This window comes from Ostrinia furnacalis, unplaced genomic scaffold (assembly GCF_004193835.3).
Source record: "Ostrinia furnacalis isolate ACB-3 unplaced genomic scaffold, ASM419383v2 OfSCF6717, whole genome shotgun sequence".
Lineage (NCBI taxonomy): Eukaryota > Metazoa > Arthropoda > Insecta > Lepidoptera > Crambidae > Ostrinia > Ostrinia furnacalis.
Window position 1 is genome coordinate 3,652 of NW_021136956.1, and position 24,777 is coordinate 28,428.

Here is a 24,777-nt window from a genome sequence, read left to right on the forward strand (position 1 = left end):
AGCTGGACAAGTTAAACCCGAGCTAGCTTGCAGCTGGACAAGTTAAACCCAAGCTAGCTTGCAGCTGGACAAGTTAAACCCGAGCTAGCTTGCAGCTGGACAAGTTAAACCCAAGCTAGCTTGCAGCTGGACAAGCTAAACCCGAGCTAGCTTGCAGCTGGACAAGTTAAACCTGCGCTAGCTTGCAGCTGGACAAGCTAAACCCGAGCTAGCTTGCAGCTGGACAAGTTAAACCCTAGCTAGCTTGCAGCTGGACAAGTTAAACCCAAGCTAGCTTGCAGCTGGACAAGTTAGACCCGAGCTAGCACACAAGTAGTTCACAAGTAGCTTGGCCTACTAGGAGCTCATATTGCTAACTTATCAGAGAACATTATTAAATGTAATGATTTGTTTCAGGATTACAACAACATGTCGAAGTTCCTGAACAGGATACTGGGAATGCCGGTAGACCTGCAGAACAGGCTCTTCAAATATTTCACGGACACGCTCACCACAGTCATGGAGCAAGGTTTGAAATGTTTCATCTTGTATCATTATGTGCTACTAGCCTTGTTATGTAACTAGAGTATGTTTTATACCATAGCCTTATAATTTGATACGTTTCCATAGCTTATTATTATTCAAATTGGCTGCTTTATAAACTGAATGTGCTAAAATGGCGCCCTCCGCACTGTGTAACTTAGGCCTACGCTAAAACATGCGCGGGCGCACGCACCCGTGTTTGTATCGAAAAACAGTATAAGCAGTGCAGTGTGGCGCGAAGGCGGAAGACGGGTTCATACGAGCGGCAGGCAGCGCATGCCATGAGTAGATACCAGTGTTAAACTAGTAGGCGGGCGCACGCGGCGGTTGTCCGCAGCAGAGCGCAGGCGTCGCGTCCGACGGTGATAGAGGGCACCTGTTCCGTGCAAGAGTTTCAGCGTAGGCTCTAAACTGGCGGCTTTGTTTAACGATTGTGCTAGTTTTCCTCTGCCCTGAGCATTGCATAATATTCCCAACCATTGTTCACAGCCAAGCGCAACGGTCGCTTCGACCTGGGCATCCTGGACCTCGGCAGCGCGGGCGAGAGCGTGCGCCGCGCGCGCTGCGTGCGCTTCCTGCGCCGCCACGCCACCGGCCAGGCGCCCGTCGAGCTGCACACCGTGCACTCCGAGGTAACACACCAGCCACCTGCAGCTGGCTCCTGGACCGCTTCCTGCGCCGCCACGCCACCGGCCAGGCGCCCGTCGAGCTGNTGGCCGAGGTAACGGGATATGTAAACCTTTCATCCACGAAGACGCGCCCTACCATTCTTCCGCTAATGTTTAAGTGTATTTTTTTTTTATTTGTGTTGAGCGGCTATTCTAGTTCAATAAAGTCCTAGTGTCACTGCGACCGTTATCGATCTATTGTGATCGCCGCTGTTTTCCTTACAGTTCGCCTCCGAGTCCTGCATCCATTAGGAAGTGCAGTATCTTTTGGGGGCGATATGTTTTACATCTTGTGGGCTTAGGATGTGTTTGCCCAGGTGTAAGCTCCGCTTGCGCATCAGAGGTCCGCAGTCCGTGAGAATGTGTAGTGGCGTTTCATCTGCCTCTTGGCACATCCTGCACGTTCTTGTTTCGGACAGTCCCATAGTGGACAAGTGCTTGTTTAANATCATTTCAGTCATAAGACGTCCAGTGCTAAACATAGGCCTTCCCAAATGATTTTCCATCGCCTTTCTGTTACCTTTATGAGGTCGTCGGTCCACCTTGTGCCCACCTATTAACGCACGGAAATGCACGCCCGCGTGACACGCATGCGGGAACTTGCGCGAGTTTTAGCAAAGGCCCTAAGGCTTGGTTTTCAACAGGGCGGAGCGGAGAAATGAAATCAGATTAAATGACATTGGCAGAACGAAATCTAATTGAATGAGGGTTTTCGCGATTGAAAAATCCGCCAGATGGCAATACGTAGACGGGAGGTCCAAATGCTGCATGATAGGTGGATTTTGACATATCTGTCAATGTCATGTCAAAAATAAGCAATCATGCAGCATTTGGACCTCGCGTCTACATATTGCCATCTGGCGGATTTTTCAATCGCGAAAACCCTCATTAAATAATTTCTCCCCTCCGCTCCGCCTTGCCCTTGGTAGAAATTGGGCCTTAGGCCTCAGCCTCGAACTTAGCGGGCAGCGGGGCGGCGGCGGCGGCGGCGCGGGAGCGGGAGACCATGCTGGAGCGTAAGAGCACGACTGCTCCCAGCACAGTGACGGTTGCTACGCCTGGTGGCCGCACGCTCACCGGCACGCCTGTGGGCACCAACGGGCTCTACTTGGGTAAGCATCATCATCATCATATGATATAGATAGCCACGATAGCCGAACGGCGAATGGGCCGGACTGGCCGACTCGAGATCCGAGGAACGAGGGTTCGAATCCCACCACCGCTCGACTATTGTGGTGAGCCCACTCGTAACACAAGCTCATTTAGCTTAACACGAGGGGCTAATGGGACTATTACTAATTTGTGCAATACAAATTGCTAATAATCTTTAAAAAAAAATTTAAAAAATTTAGTCAGACTCAGAGGCATTTTGTCTGATGCAAAATCCGTATACATCTCTCATGTCATGATTCTGCCTCAATAATCACGAGATTATTAATTAGTCTCCACTGTAGGAGCTAGAGAGGGAGAGGAGAAGGAGAGACATACAGTCGTGGTCAACTAATTAGGGACAGATAGAATACTAAGCAATACTAAGTGTTCATATCCTATTATTGTGAGCTTCATTCAATATTACTGGCTGTTACTTTGTAAACATATTGACTATCAAGTACTCTATTTAACAGAATACAATAACAACAAAAAAACTTACTAACTTAATAAAAAATCTTAATCAAATCACATGAATCGGTAATTATGGTACGGACGGTCTGGCCACCTAATTAGGGACGGTTAAGTTTTTCCTTCTAAATTAAAAAAATAAAAAGTAATAACTTTTATTCTGTTCATTTGTAATTTCGGCGTCAATTTGAAAAGCGATATTCTTATCTTGCGAGTTAAAAACTCATCAAATTATTAAAGGTAATGGGCTGAAAGAAAAGCAACAATACGCTAAGTTATAATCAATCTTTATCAGTGTGGATGGCCATACCGGTAAATTGCAGATCATCTGAAATGTTCCAAAAACATGAATCTACGATGCAGTGGCTTATTTCAAAATCATGAAACCACAGAAAGTATGCCTAGAAGGAAGCAGCGGGGCGGCAGCGGGCAACGAGCGGGCAGCGGCGAGGGAGCGGGCATCGAGCGGGGAGCGCACTCCTTCTTTTGCCCACAATAAATCGAGCGTTAGGAATAAATTTGAATCGAAATAAAATTGTCGCCGTTGTTCAGACATTTCGTTTGCGAATAAAAACAAATATCTCGACAACACAACCCCGAACACAACACTTCGCCGCTAAAGCGCCGCGCGAGCTGCCCGCTGGTTTCGAGAACGGGTCTGCGTTACCCGCCCCGCTCCCGCGCCGCCGCCGCCGCCGCCCCGCTGCCCGCTAAGTTCGAGGCTGAGGCCTTAAGCTTCAACCATATCAACGCGTGCAGATCGCCATCGCCGGCGCGATCAAAAGCCAATGACAAGTCGCGCGACCCATGACAGTTCACGCGACCTGTCATTTCCCTATGATCGCGCCGGCGATGGGTTGATGACATGCACGCGGTGGTGTGCTTCAAGCGTTAAGCGCGCACTTCGGACGCATCTTCTGACAAGTCTCTGATCGTTTTTGTTTGAATTTGTGAATTGTTTTCGAATGACGACGTTCGTTTGACAGTGACAGCTCGTCAGCAAGTGAACGCGGCCAACAAGCGCGCGCGGCCGGCGTCGGACGACGACGAGTGGCTGCGCGGCTCCGACGACGAGCTGGAGCCCGACTCCGACGACGCGCGCCGCTCCGACTCCGACCAGAGCGACTCCAACCCCTTCCGCTGCGGCAGCGACAGCGACGACGGTACGTACCGGCTCCGACCCCGAGCTGGAGCCCGACTCCGACCGCTCCGACTCCGACCAGAGCGACTCCAACCCCTTCCGCTGCGGCAGCGACAGCGACGACGGTACGTAAAGTCCGGTCGCCGAGCAGATACAATTTCGTCCAATTACCCCAAGCTACCCAAACCCATCCTTATCGCTCGCGCGTAATTATATTGCTGTTGCGATTGTGCGACGGGCGGCCGCAGTGAGTGTGCGAGCGCGACCGGACTTAAGATAGTGCCATCCGGGAAAACGCGTCCCACCAATTTTTATCGAGGGAAGCGCGGGGTGCGGTCCGAGCGTTAGTCGCGAAATTATTCGAAACGAATCCAAATCAGAAATGTTAAATTATTGCTGAACTAAACGATACGCTTGTTCAACTTGGCTATATTCTGGACATAATAGGAGGACACATTACACAGTTATAAACAAAGTAGACAATGGCGGCCGTTTGTTACACAAAGGCTGGGTTGCACCATCTTAATTTAAGTTCAAAAAACGTTTAAAATCTGTCAAACCCCATACAAAAAACACCGTAGTTACGGTTACAAGTAGTAATTATTAAAACTGGCACAACCATTCTTGAATTATAAACGGTGTAACTGACCCCGCCTATTTATGCATTTACTCTAAAATACACATTTTATTACAGAACCATGGCTCTGCCGCAAGAAGAAAGTGTCCAAGAAGAAGAAGGCGCCTCCCAAGAAGAAGGCTTCGTCCACGCAGGACAAGATAGAGACCATGCTGGAGCGTAAGAGCACGACTGCTCCCAGCACAGTGACGGTTGCTACGCCTGGTGGACGCACGCTCACCGGCACGCCTGTGGGCACCAACGGGCTCTACTTGGGTAAGCATCATCTATAGCAGGGTTTCTCAACCTTTATTTCGCTGAGCCTCCCCGAGCCAAAAAAAAATCATTCCACCCTTACATGCACATTTAGAAAATTTAAGAGCTTCATGTGAGGGCCAAAAATAACACTAGATACGCCAATGCCCAAAGTTTCAATAAAAATAACGTGTTGTGACTTTGTCGAAACTTGTACAATTTCTAATTTACCTGATGCCAATATTGCCAATGTAAAGGCCGAAGGTAGAAGCTAGCTTGCCACCAAACCGGGTATGACGACCACAACCACGCTACACAGAGTGTAGCGACGAACAAGAAGAAGACTGTACCATAAAAACTTTCCTGATTTGTGTGTGTAGAAAAGACCTCTCAATAATACTGTGTATCTTGCTGTCTAGGCCCGGCCCGCAGTCAACCACCGCCGCGTTCGGCCATCGAGCGCGCTTGCAGCATGAAGGAGGAGCTACTGGCCGCCATCGAGCGCCTGGGCCGCCGCCTGCCGCCCAACACGCTGGACCAGCTCGTCGACGAGCTGGGCGGCACCGACAACGTGGCCGAGGTAACTACACCCGCAGCATGAAGCAGGAGCTACTGGCCGCCATCGAGCGCCTGGGCCGCCGCCTGCCGCCCAACACGCTGGACCAGCTCGTCGACGAGCTGGGCGGCACCGACAACGTGGCCGAGGTAACTCCTAGCGCAACAGTCAGTGACGGTACTAGATTGGCCCGAAAACAACTCAGACTTAAGCCCTATAGAGCTTATGGTATGAAACGAAGGAAAAAGTTGCAGCTCAACGTACTGGCACTAAAAATCAGCATTTCGTGGCATTTAATGGTATTTGGAATAATATTTCTTTAGAAACCTGTAATGATTTGATTGCATCCATGCCGCGCCGATGTCAAATGGTTATAACCAACAAAACCAACCATATTGGTTATAAAAATACGTTTGATGATTTTGTTTTGTATTCTATATTTATTAATGAAAACTTTTTATGTAATAAACACTTAAATAATTTCCAATTTATTTACATTTACAGTGAAAGTGTTACGTGTCCCTAATTAGTTGTCCATCCCTAGGTCAATAAATGTGTAGGTGGCAATAATCTATATATATAAAAATGAAACCCGTTTCGCGTTGTCACGGCATCACGTGTGAACGGCTGAACCGATTTCGATAATTCTTTTTTTTAAATGTTTGTGGAAGTCCAAGGATGGTTCTTACGGAAAAAAATATTAAGAAAATCTCTACGCTAAGGCGGTACGAAGTTCGCCGGGTCAGCTAGTTTATTTTAAAAATATTGATCGCAACTAGCTAGTTTCTTTTCTGGCCTTTAAATATTTAGAATACTAGCCAAATTACTTGTTATTAATAGGCACAAGCTACAAAGCCTCGTGAAGATATTTTTTTGGGACTGGAGAGACGGTCTTGTGTTTTAGTCATATAACGTCCCTAATTAGTTGACCACGACTGTATTTGTCTTCTAATTGCCTCATTCGGAAATTGGGGTTTTATTCTGTAGTGCTGGAACCACCGGCATTATGTAATTCAGTTTTTTATTATTTTGAAATATTGTCTAGTGTTGAGAAATAGGGGAAAAAACTCGGTCACCTTTGACAGCTTTTTTCATTTCAGAGTCAGAGATTTTGTACCTTCCACTGACGACTTTAGTTTTTAAATGCTTACATTGAACACTAAGGCCCAGAACAGACGGTGAAACGCAACTGCAACGAAACTGCAACTTTCTGATGATTCTTATGAATGAAACTGAAACTGGAAGTTTCAAACTGGTCGCGTCATGTGTGGTCTCTCAACGGACGCTATGGCATAAACTTAGATGCAACTCAAAAGTAACTAGCAGTTGCAGTTTCGTTTCAGTTGCGTTTCACCGTCTGTTCTGGGCCTTATTTGAAACGTTTGTCAAGTTGAAGCATTGAAGCAACTGGACATGAAAAGTGTTTTCGTCCTCCCAGGGATTGGCTGATTTCGATGTTGATAATATGAAAATAAATATTCACTGGTGGCTTGTAGACACAAAAGTGTACGTTTGCGCAGCCTCTAATACTCGGTATTTCGTTCCCTAGGCCCGGCCCGCAGTCAGCCACCGCCGCGTTCGGCCATCGAGCGGGCTTGCAGCATGAAGGAGGAGTTGCTGGCCGCCATCGAGCGCCTGGGCCGCCGCCTGCCGCCCAACACGCTAGACCAGCTCGTCGACGAGCTGGGCGGCACCGACAACGTGGCCGAGGTAACGGGATATGTAAACCTTTCATCCACGAAGACGCGCCCTACCATTCTTCCGCTAATGTTTAAGTGTATTTTTTTTTTATTTGTGTTGAGCGGCTATTCTAGTTCAATAAAGTCCTAGTATCACTGCGACCGTTATCGATCTATTGTGATCGCCGCTGTTTTCCTTACAGTTCGCCTCCGAGTCCTGCATCCATTAGGAAGTGCAGTATCTTTTGGGGGGCGATATGTTTTACATCTTGTGGGCTTAGGATGTGTTTGCCCAGGTGTAAGCTCCGCTTGCGCATCAGAGGTCCGCAGTCCGTGAGCATGTGTAGTGGCGTTTCATCTGCCTCTTGGCACATCCTGCACGTTCTTGTTTCGGACAGTCCCATAGTGGACAAGTGTTTGTTTAAGCTGCAGTGTCCAGTGAGGGCTCGAACTAAGATGCGCATTTTGGTCCTACTCAGTCCTATGATCTGCTTAGAGCTTTTTCGATCATAGGCTTTTATGAGAGCTTTGGAATGAGTTAATCCTGGCGTGTCTGACCATGCCATAAAGGATTTGTTTAAATAGATGTTCTCCATAGGTCGTTCTCCATGCTCCAGGGTCATTCGAGCGAGACTTTTGGGAACACCACAAAAGGGTTCTGGACCATTATGTTTAAGTGTAATCGGTAAACGCTAGATCTGCGATGATCTACGCTGCAGTGTCAACATCTATAGGAGAACCAAGTAACCATCATAACCTGCAGGATGTTCAAAACGATGGGGCAGCCACACTGAACGCGTTAAAGTGTCAATGGGTGGTATACAAAGTTGGCGACCATGAAGCGGAAGACGTAGTCTGCTAAAGTCCGATCGCCGAGCAGATAGAATTTCGTACACTGACCCCAAGCTACCCATCCTTATTGCTCGCACGTAATTATATTGCTGTCGCGCTCGCATACTTACTGTACGACGGGCTAAGGTATATCTGGATATTTTTGTCATTGAGGAAATCCTTAGGGTAGATCTCAGCAGTGCTGTTGATCTACAGGTTCAACGAGTATGTAAACTTTTTTCTATCAGGGAACCAGTCGGTAATTTCCAGCTGTTAAATACCTAAAGTCATTAAATTGATATCAAACTATCAGGTCCCTGTCTATTATAGCTCTATTCTTGAAAAACTATCAAGCGTCCTCTTTTAAAAAATAAGTCCCTCAATACGAAACGACAATGTAATTTAAGTATTGCATGAGTAGATATAGTATAGTGTAGTAATTAGCAGGAAACACAATAAATGCTCGGGCTAGGTGGCGCCATCTTGCTGTAACTCTATTAAATTCCATACAAAAAACACCCAGTTACTGCTATGGTAACGGTTGAAGTAGGCTGGTGCAACTGAGCCCGAAAACAAAAAACTAAGGACGAGAATTATTGCCGACAAACTGTAATGCAGTTTGGCAAGTGTATCTTTGTATTTGCTGTGTATCCTTTTGTGAACAATAAATTAAAAAAAAAAAACATTAAATTCACTATTGCATGTCACAATACAATTTATAGTGGTGTTACATTACAATAGGTAGATCTTAAAAATATTCTCTACCCCCAGATGACAGGTCGCAAAGGCCGCGTGGTGCAGACGGAAGACGGCCAGATTCTCTACGAAAGCCGCTCGGAAGCGGACGTGCCGCTCGAGACCTTGAACCTGACGGAGAAGCAGCGCTTCATGGACGGAGAGAAGGACGTGGCCATTATCTCTGAAGCCGCTTCCAGCGGTATTTCGCTGCAGAGTGATAGACGGTGAGAATACCATAACTGAGCTTGGGTTGTTGATACTATTTCATCACCTGTGTGTGGCAAGAAGTTCTTACAAAGGTGTATCTCTATGTGGCAAGAGATCGTACTATAAAACTGTGTAAAATGTTTGAGTATTTTTCCTTAAAGATATTTTTGATATAGACTTACGCTCGTATTCACAAATGATACTTGTTCAAGTGAAGCAATAAANTCAATAAACCGAACGCACAGCGTTGAATAGAGCTCTATGATTGGTTCTTGTGTCATCCTGTGCGTCCACGCGCACTGTGAGACCTCATAGTAATGTTTGTGAATATGGGCGTTACACTATTTTAATTACACTTAGCCAAATTTCTGTAACTTCGCGCCCTGTGTCCCGATTATAATTTGAGATATTTTGTTTGCAGTGCAAGAAATCAAAGGCGAAGAGTACACATCACATTAGAGTTACCCTGGTCAGCTGACAGAGCTATACAGCAGTTCGGTAAGTGGCACTTAAGATATCAGTCTTCTATTATATTTCATAGTATTTGAAACAGTTAAGGGCGTATTTTCATTGGTCGTTAGTGCCCCCATACAGAATGCGGAAGGTTTTACAACAGGGCTCGCACGGGAGGAACCGTTTTCATCAATCTGCATGCGGGCTTTCTCCGCATTGAGCTAACGACCGACTTATCGAGTAATTAACAAATTTGGTCCTTCGAGCCGGATTTTAAATGCGACCTTTGAATTGACATAATTATGTCCTCTCCCAGGTCGTACTCACCGGTCGAACCAGGTCAACGCGCCGGAGTACATATTCCTGATCTCCGACCTGGCCGGCGAGCGGCGCTTCGCCTGCACCGTGGCCAAGCGCCTCGAATCGCTCGGCGCGCTCACGCACGGCGACCGCCGCGCCACCGAGACCAGGGACCTCAGCCAGTTCAACATCGACAATAAATACGGTAAGTGATATGATAACTCAACCCCTGCGACAACTCAGCCCCTGCGACAACTCAACCCCTGCGACAACTCCACCGCTGCGACAACTCCACCCCTGCGACTACTCCACCCCTGCGACAACTCCACCGCTGCGACAACTCCACCCCTGCGACTACTCCACCCCTGCGACAACTCCACCCCTGCGACAAGTCAACCCCATGACAAGTCAATACCTACGACAATCAAGCCCCTTTTATCCGTCGGGAAATGTTTTGCGCATACCCACTGGTCCATATGTCCATACCAATGTGTGTTACCAGTGATGACTTATGGTTCGGAAACGTGGCCAGAAGCTTAAAGTTGCACAGCGTGCTATGGAGAGGGCTATGCTCGGTGTTTCTTTACAAGATCGAATCAGAAATGAGGAGATCCGTAAACGAACTAAAGTCGCTTACATAGCCCGACGGATTAGCAAGCCGAAGTGGCAATGGGCAGGGCACATAGAACGCAGAACTGACGGCCGATGGGGCTGCAAGGTTCTGGAGTGGAGGCCGCGTACCGGAAAACGCCACAAGGTGGACCGACGACATCATAAATGTAGCAGGAAAGCGCTGGACGCGGGCCGCTACCAACCGGGCAACATGGAAAGCAGTGGACGTCCTATGGCTGAGATGATGATGATGAATGATACCCACTGGTCGATGGGGACGACCAGTGGATTATGTGACTGGCTAACACATGGCGGGAGCGCTTCCCTGCACCGTGGCCAAGCGCCTGGAGTCGCTCGGCGCGCTCACGCACGGCGACCGCCGCGCCACCGAGACCAGGGACCTCAGCCAGTTCAACATCGACAATAAATACGGTGAGTGATATGATAACTCGACAAGCGACTGCGACAAGTCAATACCTACGACAGTCAACCCCCTTTTTTAACGTCGGGAAATGCCTTGCGCATAACTGGTCCATATGTCCATACCAATGTGTGTTACCAGTGATGACTTATGGTTCGGAAACGTGGCCAGAAGCTTTTGGACCCGCAACGAAATTAATCAGAAGAACATAAGAGTTCGAAGTTAAGGTTCGACTTCCCTCCATTGCAAAAAAGTTGCACAGCGTGCTATGGAGAGGGCTGTGCTCGGTGTTTCTTTACAAGATCGAATCAGAAATGAGGAGATCCGTAAACGAACTAGTCGCTGACATAGCCCGACGGATTAGCAAGCTGAAGTGGCAATGGGCAGGGCACATAGAACGCAGAACTGACGGCCGATGGGGCAGCAAGGTTCTGGAGTGGAGGCCGCGTACCGGAAAACGCCACAAGGTGGACCGACGACATCATAAATGTAGCAGGAAAGCGCTGGACGCGGGCCGCTACCAACCGGGCAACATGGAAAGCAGTGGACGTCCTATGGCTGAGATGATGATGATGAATGATACCCACTGGTCGATGGGGACGACCAGTGGATTATGTGACTGGCTAACACATGGCGGGAGCGCTTCCCTGCACCGTGGCCAAGCGCCTCGAGTCGCTCGGCGCGCTCACGCACGGCGACCGCCGCGCCACCGAGACCAGGGACCTCAGCCAGTTCAACATCGACAATAAGTACGGTGAGTGATGCGACGATTAACCCCGGGACAGCTTGGCTCGGACGAGTCGACCCCGTCAACTCGACGCTCTGACAACTCAATGCTACGACAAGTCAACCTCCTTTTTTAACGTCGGGAAAAGCTCTGCGCATACTCACTGGTCGATGGGAGACGGCAGACGCGAGTCGCTCGGTAAAGGCGGGACCTACCTACTAAAACTCGACGGTGTCCAACGGAGCCGCGAGTTATGGAGCATACTGGCTAAAAAAGCTTATCTTCTGTTCATTTATTTTTTGTGGCTTGATATCCTTCCACACTGACGCCGGCCGCGGCGTCGTCGTTTCAGCCAAATGACGTCCACTGCTGGACAAAAGCCTCCCCCAAAGTTTTCCATAATGAACGGTCCTGCGCTGCCCGCATGCAGGCTCTTCCCGCGACCTTCACCAGATCGTCGGTCCACCTAGTAGGAGGCCTGCCCACGCTACGTCTTCCAGCCCGTGGTCGCCACTCCAGAACCTTGCTGCCCCATCGGCGGTCAGTTCTGCGTACTATGTGCCTTGCCCATTGCCACTTCAGTTTGCTAATCCGTGGGGCTATGTCAGCGACTTTAGTTCGTTTACGGATTTCCTCATATCTGATTCGATCTCGTAAATAAAGAAACACCGAGCATAGCCCTCTCCATAGCACGCTGTGCACCTTTCAGCTTCTGTATAAAGCCTTATAGTGAGAGGCCGTTTCCGAACCATAAGTGAACACTGGTAACACACATAGGTTGTAACCCACCATACCGGTGATGAAAGACACATTCCAATAATGTTATTTTCTCCTACAGGTCGCACAGCGCTAGAAGCAGTAATGAAAGCGATCATGAAGTACGAGACACCACTCGTGCCGCCGCCGCGCGACTACCGCGGCGACTTCTTCCAGGACGTGGCGTCGGCGCTGGTCGGCGTCGGGCTCATCGTCAACAGCGAGGCCGCGCCCGGCGTGCTGCAGCTCGACAAGGTAGATAAAAAAATAACTTGCAGCTAATAAAGTCCGGTCGCCGAGCAGATAGAATTTCGTACAATCACCCCAAACGCTCGCACACTCACCGTGCGACGGGCGGCCGCAGTTTGCGAGCGCGCCAGCAATATAATTACGCACGAGCGATAAAGATAGGTAGCTGGAAAAGGTAAACCCGCGCTAGCTTGCAGCTGGACAAGTTAAACACGAGCTAACTTGCAACTGGACAAGTTAAACCCGAGCTAGCTTGCAGCTGGACAAGTTAAACCCAAGCTAGCTTGCAGCTGGACAAGTTAAACCTGCGCTAGCTTGCAGCTGGACAAGCTAAACCCGAGCTAGCTTGCAGCTGGACAAGTTAAACCCAAGCTAGCTTGCAGCTGGACAAGTTAGACCCGAGCTAGCACACAATTAGTTCACAAGTAGCTTGGCCTACTAGGAGCTCATATTGCTAACTTATCAGAGAACATTATTAAATGTAATGATTTGTTTCAGGACTACAACAACATGTCGAAGTTCCTGAACAGGATACTGGGAATGCCGGTGGACCTGCAGAACAGGCTGTTCAAATATTTCACGGACACGCTCACCACGGTTATGGAGCAAGGTTTGAACATTTTCAGTTTACATCATGTTCTTGTTACTTTTGTTATGTGACTGAGTATTAGAATACTACAATGTTGAACTTGATACGTTTATGAATAAATACAAATGATTAAAAATACCAAAGTATTGAATGCGGGCAGTGCAGGCCCGATCGTTGTTGAAATCCTTGGGGGGACTTGTTTAGCAGAGTGCACGTCATTTGGCTAAACGAACGAACGATTCAAAATGACTACTTTATTTACTGACTGTGGTACTGGCGCCCTCTGCGCTAAGTAATGCCTAAGGGCCTTCGCTAAAACTTTGCTTTGACTGCATTAAATGCAGTTCAAAGTTTAGGAAGGATGTCCGAAGCGGGCACCTGCTTCGTACAATTTAGCATAGGCTCTAAAATGGCTTGCTTAGCGATGTGCTAGCGCCCTCTGCCCTAGCGTTGCCTAACGTTCCCAACCATTGTTCACAGCCAAGCGCAACGGTCGCTTCGACCTGGGTATCCTGGACCTCGGCAGCGCGGGCGAGAGCGTGCGCCGCGCGCGCTGCGTGCGCTTCCTGCGCCGCCACGCCACCGGCCAGGCGCCCGTCGAGCTCCACACCGTGCACTCCGAGGTAACACACCAGCCACCTGCAGCTGGCTCCTGGACCGCTTCCTGCGCCGCCACGCCACCGGCCAGGCGCCCGTCGAGCTCCACACCGTGCACTCCGAGGTAACACACCAGCCACCTGCAGCTGGCTCCTGGACCGCTTCCTGCGCCGCCACGCCACCGGCCAGGCGCCCGTCGAGCTCCACACCGTGCACTCCGAGGTAACACACCAGCCACCTGCAGCTGGCTCCTGGACCGCTTCCTGCGCCGCCACGCCACCGGCCAGGCGCCCGTCGAGCTGCACACCGTGCACTCCGAGGTAACACACCAGCCACCTGCAGCTGGCTCCTGGACCGCTTCCTGCGCCGCCACGCCACCGGCCAGGCGCCCGTCGAGCTGCACACCGTGCACTCCGAGGTAACACACCAGCCACCTGCAGCTGGCTCCTGGACCGCTTCCTGCGCCGCCACGCCACCGGCCAGGCGCCCGTCGAGCTGCACACCGTGCACTCCGAGGTAACACACCAGCCACCTGCAGCTGGCTCCTGGACCGCTTCCTGCGCCGCCACGCCACCGGCCAGGCGCCCGTCGAGCTGCACACCGTGCACTCCGAGGTAACACACCAGCCACCTGCAGCTGGCTCCTGGACCGCTTCCTGCGCCGCCACGCCACCGGCCAGGCGCCCGTCGAGCTGCACACCGTGCACTCCGAGGTAACACACCAGCCACCTGCAGCTGGCTCCTGGACCGCTTCCTGCGCCGCCACGCCACCGGCCAGGCGCCCGTCGAGCTGCACACCGTGCACTCCGAGGTAACACACCAGCCACCTGCAGCTGGCTCCTGGACCGCGGCAACTGGCGAGAAAAAAATACTCCTCACAATAAAGGATCACAACAATTTATTTCAACAATCAGTCTACGGAGTACCTTACGTCACAACAAAACGATCAAATCTTATATTCAGTACTTAGGCTCATCCAGGGCGCTTATACACGTCCCAAATGTAGCTTGCCCTACCACCACTTCGAGACAACAATACCACATTTAAAAAATGACGAGTCTCCTTCTAACAGGGCCATTCTAACTCGCCATAGGCAAATAGAAGATTTGATCCGCATTTCCCACTCTGGTCAAAGGGGACTTGCCGTTTACATATTATTATAGTTGCATTTTCCACTGTATTTTGCACTGAATGTTTTCCGAACAAAATAAAATAAATTGATTTTACGTTAGCCACGGAAAGTCTGGGATTTTCAATGTTTTCAACAGTCAATTTATGTTCTGTATTAATGTTCGCAGCGCGGCATGGACTGGACAGAGGCCCTGGAGAAGTGGTCGGAAGCGGGCAGCCCCAAGGAAGGCTTCTACCTGTCCCAGCACGCGCGGAACAACAAGCACACGTGCGTGCTGTGCCTGGCCGCGCCCTCGCACAAGAAGGAGAAGCTCAGCAAGCGCGAGCTCATGTTCCACATATACAGGTGGGGCCTCTCATCATCATCGTCATCATCAACAACAGCCCCCAGTCCAGTAGACTATGAGCCTCCTCCACTATAGTGGAGGGTTTTGCCGTAATCTCCACGCTTGGCAGGCGGGTGGGAGACATCAAACAGAAAGCAAGCGCGAGCTCATGTTCCACATATACAGGTCAGGCCTCTCATCATCATCATCATCATCAACAACCCTTCACAGATCACTGTTGGACTATGAGCCTCCTCTACTATAATGGAGGATTTTGCCGTAATCCCCACGCTTGGCAGGCGGATGGGAGACATCAAACAGAAAGCAAGCGCGAGCTCATGTTCCACATATACAGGTGGGGCCTCTCATCATCATCATCATCATCAACAACCCTTTACAAATCACTGTTGGACTATGAGCCTCCTCTACTATAGTGGAGGGTTTTGCCATAATCCCCACGCTTGGCAGGCGGACCCCGTTTTGTAAAACCCGTTCTTAGCGGATGTCTACAGCCTAAAAGCCGACCTTCAATAAATTATGAAAAATCTTTCATAGCCGCTAAGTTTTTATTTGTAAATTCTTTAAATGTCTGTTCTATGAGAAACAACTTGTAACAGTGTGTGGTCTATTTACATCTTGTCGTGTGGGTTGGAGCAACTGGGGTTAGAGCTAACGCTATGACTCGAGTGGGCATGCATTCACACGCTGTATCGACAAATAGTATGAGCAGCACAGTGTGGCACGAACGCATTCGCTGAGATGCGTTTCCACACGCGTGGTGGAGGTGGGCGTACTCCGCTAGCTGCGACATACTAGTGGTTTAATTAACACGCAGCGTGTGACCGCTGCGGAGCGAAGACTCGCGTCGAACGGCCGGAGCAGGCAACCGCTCCTTGACCTTTAGATTTAACTAGCGGCCGCTCGCGACCTCGTACGTGTGGTTTCCGTGTTACCCTGTGACGCGCCCCGCGACGCATCGACAGCCCTAGCACCGAGCGCAGAGATTTTGATCACCCTACGGCTGCGCGGCCGCACGCCGCACGGACCGAGCTAATTTAAGAGACCGCGGGCGCCTNAGATCCTGGCTACACAGGAGTTGCAGCGGTGGGAACGAGAGGAGGGAATAGTCCCGATCATCATCATCATCATCAACAGCCCTTTACAGATCACTGCTGGACTATGAGCCTCCTCTACTATAGTGGAGGGTTTTGCCGTAATCCCCACGCTTGGCAGGCGGGTGGGAGACATCAAACAGAGAACGGGCAGCATCGCTCTCTGAAAAACATCAATCTTTTAAACTGCAATCTCCAACCCGCCTGCCAAGCGTGGGAGTCTCTTACGGGAATAATAGAACTAGCTGCCCGCGACTTCATATTCGTGGACCCCGTTTTACCTCTCCGGGATGGATGGAGTTTCGTAAAATTCTTAGCGGATGTCTACATCTACATCCTATAAGGAACCTACCCGCTAAATTTCAAGCCTGCAGATGTGATAGTTTCTGAGAGAAATACACTTCATAACATCACATTCACAACAGACCTTATGTCGTGTTGGTTGGAGCAACTGAGGTTAGAGCTAACTCTACGACTCGGGCGGACGCATTCACTCTGTCTCTGTATCGAAAAATAAAGTAAGCAGCGCAGTGTGGCGCGAACGCATGAGACGGATTTCCACATGCGTGGTGGGGAGTGGGCGTACTTTGCGAGATCCGACATTCTAGGGGTGTAATTAACAGGCGATCGCACGCAGCGTGTGACCGCTGCGGAACAAAAACTCGCGTCGAACTCCCGGAACAGGGCCACTCCGTGCACCCGCGCACGTTTAAACGTAGACTCTTATACTGAATGGATCGCTCTTCTGACATAAGTTAACGTGCCATATTAACGTGATTATCTTTCGTTCCAGGCCAAACACAGGGTTGCAGCTGCGGCAAGAGTCGCTGGCTGAGATCGAGAAGAAGTACAAGAAGGTCGAAAGCGACGAGGCCGAGAGCTCGTGGCGCGCGCAGTACGCCGCGTCGCTGCGCGTCTGCAGCCACGCCTACTGGCGCGGCGTGTGCCGCAACGCCGCCGACTGCGAGGCGAGTACACTGTCAATTTTGTCCAATGACCCCAAGCTACCCATCCTTATCGCTCGCGCGTAATTATATTGCTGTCGCGACTGTGCGACGCGCGCCCGCAGTGTGTGTGCGAGCGCGACAGCAACATAATTACGAACGAGCGATAAGGATGGGTAGCTTGGGGTCATTGGACAAAATTCTACGTGCTCACGGACCAGGCTTTAGTAGCGAACTCATCATCATCATCTCAGCCATAGGACGTCCACTGCTGGACAAGTTCACAGTGGCGCACTAGCGGCACAAGTAGCGCACTCATCATCCAGTCATAGGAGTCCACTGCTGGACAAGAGCTCGTGGCGCGCGCAGTACGCCGCTGACTGCGAGGCGAGTACACTAACACTAGCGGCACTATAGTCTGGTCCGTGAGCACGTAGAATGTTGTCCAATGACCCCAAGCTACGCATCCTTATCGCTCGCGCGTAATTATGTTGCTATCGCGCTCGCACACACACTGCGGGCGCGCGTCGCACAGTCACGACAGCAATAGATGGGTAGCTAGGGGTCATTGGACAAAATTCTACGTGCTCACGGACTGGGCTTTAGTAGCGCACTCATCATCATCTCAGCCATAGGAAGTCCACTGCTGGACAGAGAGCTCGTGGCACGCGCAGTACGCCGCCGACTGCGAGGCGAGTACTGTAACACTAGCGGCACAAGTAGCGCACTCATCATCTCAGCCATAGGACGTCCACTGCTTAACATAGGCCTCCCTCAATGCTTTCCATGTTCCATACACCGACGGATTAGCAAGCTGAAGTGGCAATGGGCAGGGCGCACAATACGCAGTAACGAACTCGCTGTAAATTAATTTAGACTATAGCTGGGACAGTTGTGGTAAGCTACGTCTTACCGAACCTTACGAGAAACCTCGGCCGGTGTGGACGAATCACCTGACTCCTGCTTCCTCGGGCTCACGTTGCATGAAGTCTGACCTCGCCAGCTGTGCCCGGTAGATCTCGGTTTTTGTCGATACCTTAGTTTGAGCTTATCACGCGGTGTGGAAGGATATGATTAACACCCGCTTGCGCGCTACCATTCAATTCTACCTCAGGTGCTACCGCTCGCGAATATATTGAATAGTCTAAGATCCCGCTATACAACGACCTTCACCGAGATGCTTATTTGATGAAACATATTTTATATTCAATTTAACATGTCAATAATTATATTGCTTAAGGGTTGCCTAATAAATTTCAGTCCAGGATATGATTAATTAATCATTAAAAAACGTTTTATTTTTAAATATTTCATCGGTTTGATTATTAAACAAACTCCATACCAATCGAAAGTATGAAGCCCATAGAATATGCAAACGTTAGGTTGCCTATTCTTTTCCAGTCATAACTCTCGGGTTGCCAGGTATAAACAGGTATAGCCTGACCAGGAACATAAAAACCCTCGCCATGTTGCGGAAAATTAATGGTACTAATTTCTTTTAATGGCAACAGTAACTGAAAACTTCATTCACATGTCACCTTGCATGTCAGTCTATTGTTGTCAAAGTGTAAACAAACTTTATTTTAAATGTGCGCAATTGATTTTGTGAATTAAATTGCTAAAATCTTTTTATAGTCGTGAAATAAAAGTGGTTCACAATGTGTTAAAGTATTTGTCGAAGAGAAATACTAAGGGTTCGGACAATATTTTCATTGAATAATGTTTCCGACAAAGGTTGTCAAATTGACTGACATGTTTATCGTATAGTACAGTCAACTATGAAAATTAGCTGTGGTTTGTTTCAACTACCTATTTTAAAGATTTTTGTCACTTTGTAAGTGTTGAATTTTATGGAATTGGGAAAGAAGTACCGATTTTGAAGCGTTCATGAGCAGACTTTGTAGTTGAATATTCAAGTTCAGAATTTGATTATTGATGAATAATAATAAAATCCTACTTGCTCGATTGATGGTTTCATTTAATTTATTTAAACCAGTTTACCTATAGTATAATTATTTTTTGTTAATTTATGAAAATATTAAATTAGCCCATAATCCTGAATCCTGATACATAAAGTTAGCCTATTAATTTAATACAGGTACGACTGTACCCAGTGTTGCACTATCAAATGCAATTGACGCGCCACTATGCCAGGGTTTTTATGTTCCTGGTCAGGCTATAAATTGATAGAGCATTTTGCATCGGTCTGATAATTTAATCAAATATAAATGAAAATAAAGATTATTTCATTATGAACACGGTGGTATAGGGTTGCCTGCGAAGGGGTGCGATGGTGAGCGACCTCCTCGTGGTGCACCCTGGGCAACGTCCGCGTGGTCTGTTCACGCGGGCGGCTAACTTCTCACCTGCGCGGCAGGTCTCGTCAACTCGGCGCACGGTGGATCGAGCCCATACAAGGTGTTGGACATGGTGCTTTAAATGCAACTACTTAAAACAAGATTGATTTGCATATAAATTGAAAGATGAGACTTCATTCTATCAAATATCACTAATATCAAGTCATGATCTACTATCATAGTTATGTGGTGCGACCGTAAAGTGAACAAAGTCAAAATCATGGATTTTCTGACTTCTGTTTGTATTGTCAATTTATCCAATTTCGTTCACTGGTTTTATGTTATTACTTATTAATGTATTAGCTTATACCTTTATCTTAATCTGTGTGTTAAAATGAGTGCCTAAAAAACTTCTAGCTTGGCTATTTTGACGTATTTTTAAAAGGTNACACAGCTGGCCGCGCGCAGCCAGCTCAACAAGATGCAGGTCGTGCGCATCAAGACCGCGCAGGGACTCAGGATCGTGGGTGAGTGTCCCAGCAGTGGGCCCACACAGNCATCATCCAGCCATAGGACGTCCACTGCTGGACAGGAGCTCGTAGCGCGCAGTACGCCGCGTCGCTGCGCGTCTGCAGCCACGCCTACTGGCGCGGCGTGTGCCGCAACGCCGCCGACTGCGAGGCGAGTACACTCACACTAGCGGCACTAGTAGCGCACTCATCATCCAGCCATAGGACGTCCACTGCTGGACAGAGAGCTCGTGGCGCGCGCAGTACGCGCGTCGCTCTGCGTGTGCCGCAACGCCGCCGACTGCGAGGCGAGTACACTCACACTAGCGGCACTAGTAGCGCACTCATCATCCAGCCATAGGACGTCCACTGCTGGACAGAGAGCTCGTGGCGCGCGCAGTACGCGCGTCGCTCTGCGTGTGCCGCAACGCCGCCGACTGCGAGGCGAGTACACTCACACTAGCGGCACTAGTAGCGCACTCATCATCCAGCCATAGGACGTCCACTGCTGGACAGAGAGCTCGTGGCGCGCGCAGTACGCGCGTCGCTCTGCGTGTGCCGCAACGCCGCCGACTGCGAGGCGAGTACACTCACACTAGCGGCACTAGTAGCGCACTCATCATCACCTCAGCCATAGGACATCCTCTGCGTCCAAGCTGGCCGAACTTCGTGAAAAGCCTCGACATGTGGACGAACCTCGTGACGCATGCTTCCTCTGGCGCAAGTTGCATGAAGTCTGAGTTTACCTCGTGAGTAGTACTCAGTCTGTCTAGACGGCTATGTGGCGACAAATCTAACTCGCTCACGCGCTACCATTCAAATTTAGTTTGGTTGTCACCGCTCGCGAGTAGAAAGAAGCTCAAACACGGCTCGCGAGCAAAAAAAGGCTCGAACACTGCTCGCGAGCAAAAAAAGCTCGAACACTGCTCGCGAGCCGTGCTCGGCCAGTCTGGACGTTGCTAATGGAGTGTTATATCCACAGGTGGGGCTCCGGCAGCGCACGTACCACGTGCTGGCGGGCTCGGTGCTGGCGGTGTGGGCGCGCGTCGAGAGCGTGCTGGCCGCGCGCAGCCAGCTCAACAAGATGCAGGTCGTGCGCATCAAGACCGCGCAGGGACTCAGGATCGTGGGTGAGTGTCCCAGCAGTGGGCTGCCCATGCCCACACAGCGGCTGGGCTGCCTACACAACGTCTGGGGTGCCCACACAACAACAGACGCCAGCAAAATCAACTTATTACAACCCGGTCGAGCTAACTGCGCACCTGGCAGCCGTGACGTCACGTCGACGCTCTATAGCCCGGTCCGAGAGCACGTACAATTTTGTCCAATGACCCCTAGCTAGCCATCCTTATCGCTCGCGCGTAATTATATTGCTGTCGCGACTGTGGGACGGGCGCCCGCAGTGAGTGTGCGAGCGTGACAGCAACATAATTACGCGTGAGCGATAAGGATGGCTAGCTAGGGGTCATTGGACAAAATTCTACGTGCTCACGGACCGGGCTTTAGTACGGACCGGAAAGTGAAATGTTCGGGGAAGTGCGAGGGAGAATCCCATTCCAGCGAGGTGCGGAGTTAGCTTGATTCGGGGGATTTAAACGAGACACGGAACTCGAATACTTGTCTAAAGACATTTTCTCATTTAGGCCTGGTTCAGACTCAGATATCCGCGCGGTTTCTGGGTGGTTCTCGTTGGCGAGTAACCGTGCGGTTACGGTTTGAAGCAAATGTACGAGAACTGCACATGCAACGGCGTAATTATCGATGTATCTGAACCAGGCTTTAGTCTCGGTAGACTACAAACTCTTTGTCAAGCATGAAAGTACGCACATTACACTGATTTGGTATCAAGCAAAAGGACAACTTTTCTAGAAACAAAATCTTCGATATGGAATTTTGAAATCAAACTCAATCATCTTTTCCCGCCAGGTACACTCATCCCAAAGAACTGTGTGGAGCCGCTGAAAGAAGCTCTCTCCTCCGACGCGGTGTCGGTCACCGAGCAGAAGTTCGAAACGGACGCGCTGAAGTGAACTTTCCGGCGTCCGCACTAAGCACACTTTGGCGCGGCCCGCTCAGTTCCTTTCGTTCGCACCAGTATAAGCTGATCGGTCGAGCCGGGCTAGGGTATTAGTTTAAGTTTTCGGCCGCCATCTTTGAAGAAATTGAGGTAAGAGACGGTTATTTCAAACTGTTATACGACCAGCTAATCGCTGGATGATGTACATTTTTTTTAAACTTGACTTCATGTCTTTTAGTTCAGTCTACTAAAATCTCTCGTTGCTTTTCGATCTTAAAACAATTCAATAAGCTTCAAATTCGCTTCAATTTTGGTGGCGACTAAATTCCCACTACCCACTGGGTAAGCCGGCTCCCTGATTCAGCCCAAAGAGTTTGAGCCAGTATTTGGTGTAGAATGAGGCAGTTGACGGCAGTCAATTAGGCACGACTGATAAGGATAGAGGTGAAGCGGATATAGAATAGTTTTGTACTTGATGGCTCACGCGTGTGTAGGCCGGCCGCTGGTTTGAGCGTTTTCCCGCCGCGTTTATTTACTTAGATCGTTTGTTAACATAACATAATGTTCTTATAATGCGATTAACTTCGCTGGTTCCTGCCCAAAGCAGCGGACGGCCTATTAGAACTGGTCAGATATATAATTATACAGTTTTTCACTCTCCAAATACTGTAAGATGTTACAGAAAGTTTTATATTATTATATGTAATTCAAAAAATATATCTACGTAGAGTAGAAACGAAATCCTATTAGCCTATATCTGCATGCGTAGAATAAGGTAAACTAAATCTGTTTGTCTGTAAATATTTTGGCTATCCTACACGTAAGGAATTTATAACACATGTAACAGGGATAAGTTAAGGTTAAAGCTGTATTTACAATGCTACGGGGCAATGTGAATATATCTTTAGTGCGTTGACAGTGAATTCGCACGGGAAATGGCGAGCTATAGATTTATTTTTGGCAAGAGGGTAGCAGAAAAAAGAAAACATTAATAACTCAAGGTTTCTTAATAAAAAAAAAAGAGTTCGATATTTATTTAGTCGGAAGACTTGAATAGAAATGTAGGCACATCCAGCAGAAAAACTAGATCACCAATAAATTAAAATACTCTTTATTGTGAGGTGCCAAAATGCTATTTTTCCAATGTCTTCTGACTGAGTGATTTATCGGACTTCGATGGGCCCGTTTCATTGTCTACGGTCTTGTATTCTCTATTGCCAGAAACAACAACATCGCGCTTAGGTTTGAGGACCATCCATAGACATCGTGCTTGGTAGATACGCTCTAGCTAGCCCTAAAATAATAATGATAACATAATTCATTCAAAACATAGAGAACGTATTTACGCACTACGTATTTTGAAACGCGTCTACTAAATAGGTGGTCACTACCCAAACAGCGACAACGATTTTTGTAGCTTGCACGAATTCATTGATATTTATCTGAATATTCTTTGCTCTATAATTCACTTTGAAATCGACTGAGAATACATGAGTAGGTAACATTTGTTACAAACATAATTTATGAAAGTTTTCTTAGCAGTTCGATTTTTCAAGTTGTTTATTTAAAATTTTTGTTATATCGTATAAATTACGATGGCGATTAAAAAAATATTTCACTAGCTTTCATGTAACTGCGGTGGTCCGCAGCACGCGCTTTGCATAAAGTACAAATTTCATAGTTATTATTACTCATTTGAATTATTACCCATTTTGCTAAGCTGCCAAATTTGCCAAAGACGGTGTCTATCCAGTCCTGTTGTAAGTTTTAAAGTGATCTTGTATGCACACGTGCATAAGTTTTATTTTAAATTATATTCAGTCAATGAAACAAGTTCTCCTGTTGATTTTACTCGCTGTCTCTGTCTGAACACTTAAATATGATAGTGTGAACCATGTATGTCGTTAATTTTAAGGTTAGTTAGACAGTTTCAGAATTGGCACTATTATCGATGGGGACTAACACTATTGTCTATGACTAGACAAATTTTATAGGTTAGCTGTGGATTAGTTTCGTCTCTAATTAGAGACCAAAATTTTTAACAAATTATAGACAGTTGTATTCTTTATGCGGCTTTTACCCGTGGTCCCCCCAACATGTCCCCAATTTATTTTAACCATGGTCCCACCGCACTAAGTGGCAAACATTGCTTGTCACCTAGCCTAGGTATCTATAATATTATAAAAAAATCTATAATTAATCTATACTAATAATAAATCTGTAGAGAGGTCAATTCTGTACATGAAATATATTTTCAAAATAACTATCAGGGGGTGATTAGTGATCGATACTGATGCCAAAAATGCAATCAGTAAAATTTTTGTCTGTCTGTCTGTCCGTCTGTCTGTCTGTCTGTCTGTCTGTATGTTCCTTATAGAAACAAAAACTACTCGACGGATTTTAACGAAACTTGGTACAATTATTCTTCATACTTCTGGGCAGGTTATAGGATACCTAAGAATGCCCACGGGAACGGGAATTAGCGGGAAAATCCTTTTGTATGAAAAATCTAAACCGCTTAAGTTAGACGCTTGAAATTTGGCATGCAGGTACCTTAGTAAACTCAAAGCTTAGTTCCAACAGGATATTGCAAAATTCCTACGGGAACGGGAGTAAGCTGGAAAAAACATTTGTATGAAAAACTCTAAACCGCGTAAGGTAGACGCTTGAAATTTGGCATGCAGGTACCTTAGTAAACTTAAAGCTTAGTTACAACAGGATATTGCAAAATTCCCACCGGAACGGGAGTTAGCGGGAAAAAATTGTATGAAAAAATCTAAACCGGGTAAGATAGATGAAGGGGGTAAAACGGGATCCACGCGTACGAAGTCGCGGGCGGCCGCTAGTATAGAAAATAATTATAGGTAGGTACGGTACCATAATATCTTTATAATATCTTCACATC

The 24,777-nt window shown here is 48.2% G+C and overlaps 1 protein-coding gene across 1 annotated transcript; it reads left to right on the top strand.

Moving 5' to 3' along the window:
* Window positions 1-4,011: 4,011 nt before the first annotated feature.
* Window positions 4,012-23,204, top strand: LOC114362766 (protein strawberry notch-like). The gene is made up of 13 exons (XM_028318293.1): window positions 4,012-4,076; window positions 4,646-4,843; window positions 6,928-7,088; window positions 8,660-8,850; window positions 9,255-9,331; window positions 9,603-9,791; window positions 12,185-12,357; window positions 12,850-12,961; window positions 13,421-13,563; window positions 14,835-15,013; window positions 16,899-17,073; window positions 20,838-20,985; window positions 21,782-23,204. Exons 2-13 carry the CDS (start codon window positions 4,738-4,740, stop codon window positions 21,883-21,885), a joined length of 1,758 nt encoding a protein of 585 aa, XP_028174094.1. The 5' UTR covers window positions 4,012-4,076; window positions 4,646-4,737; the 3' UTR covers window positions 21,886-23,204.
* The last annotated feature ends 1,573 nt before the right edge of the window (window positions 23,205-24,777 follow it).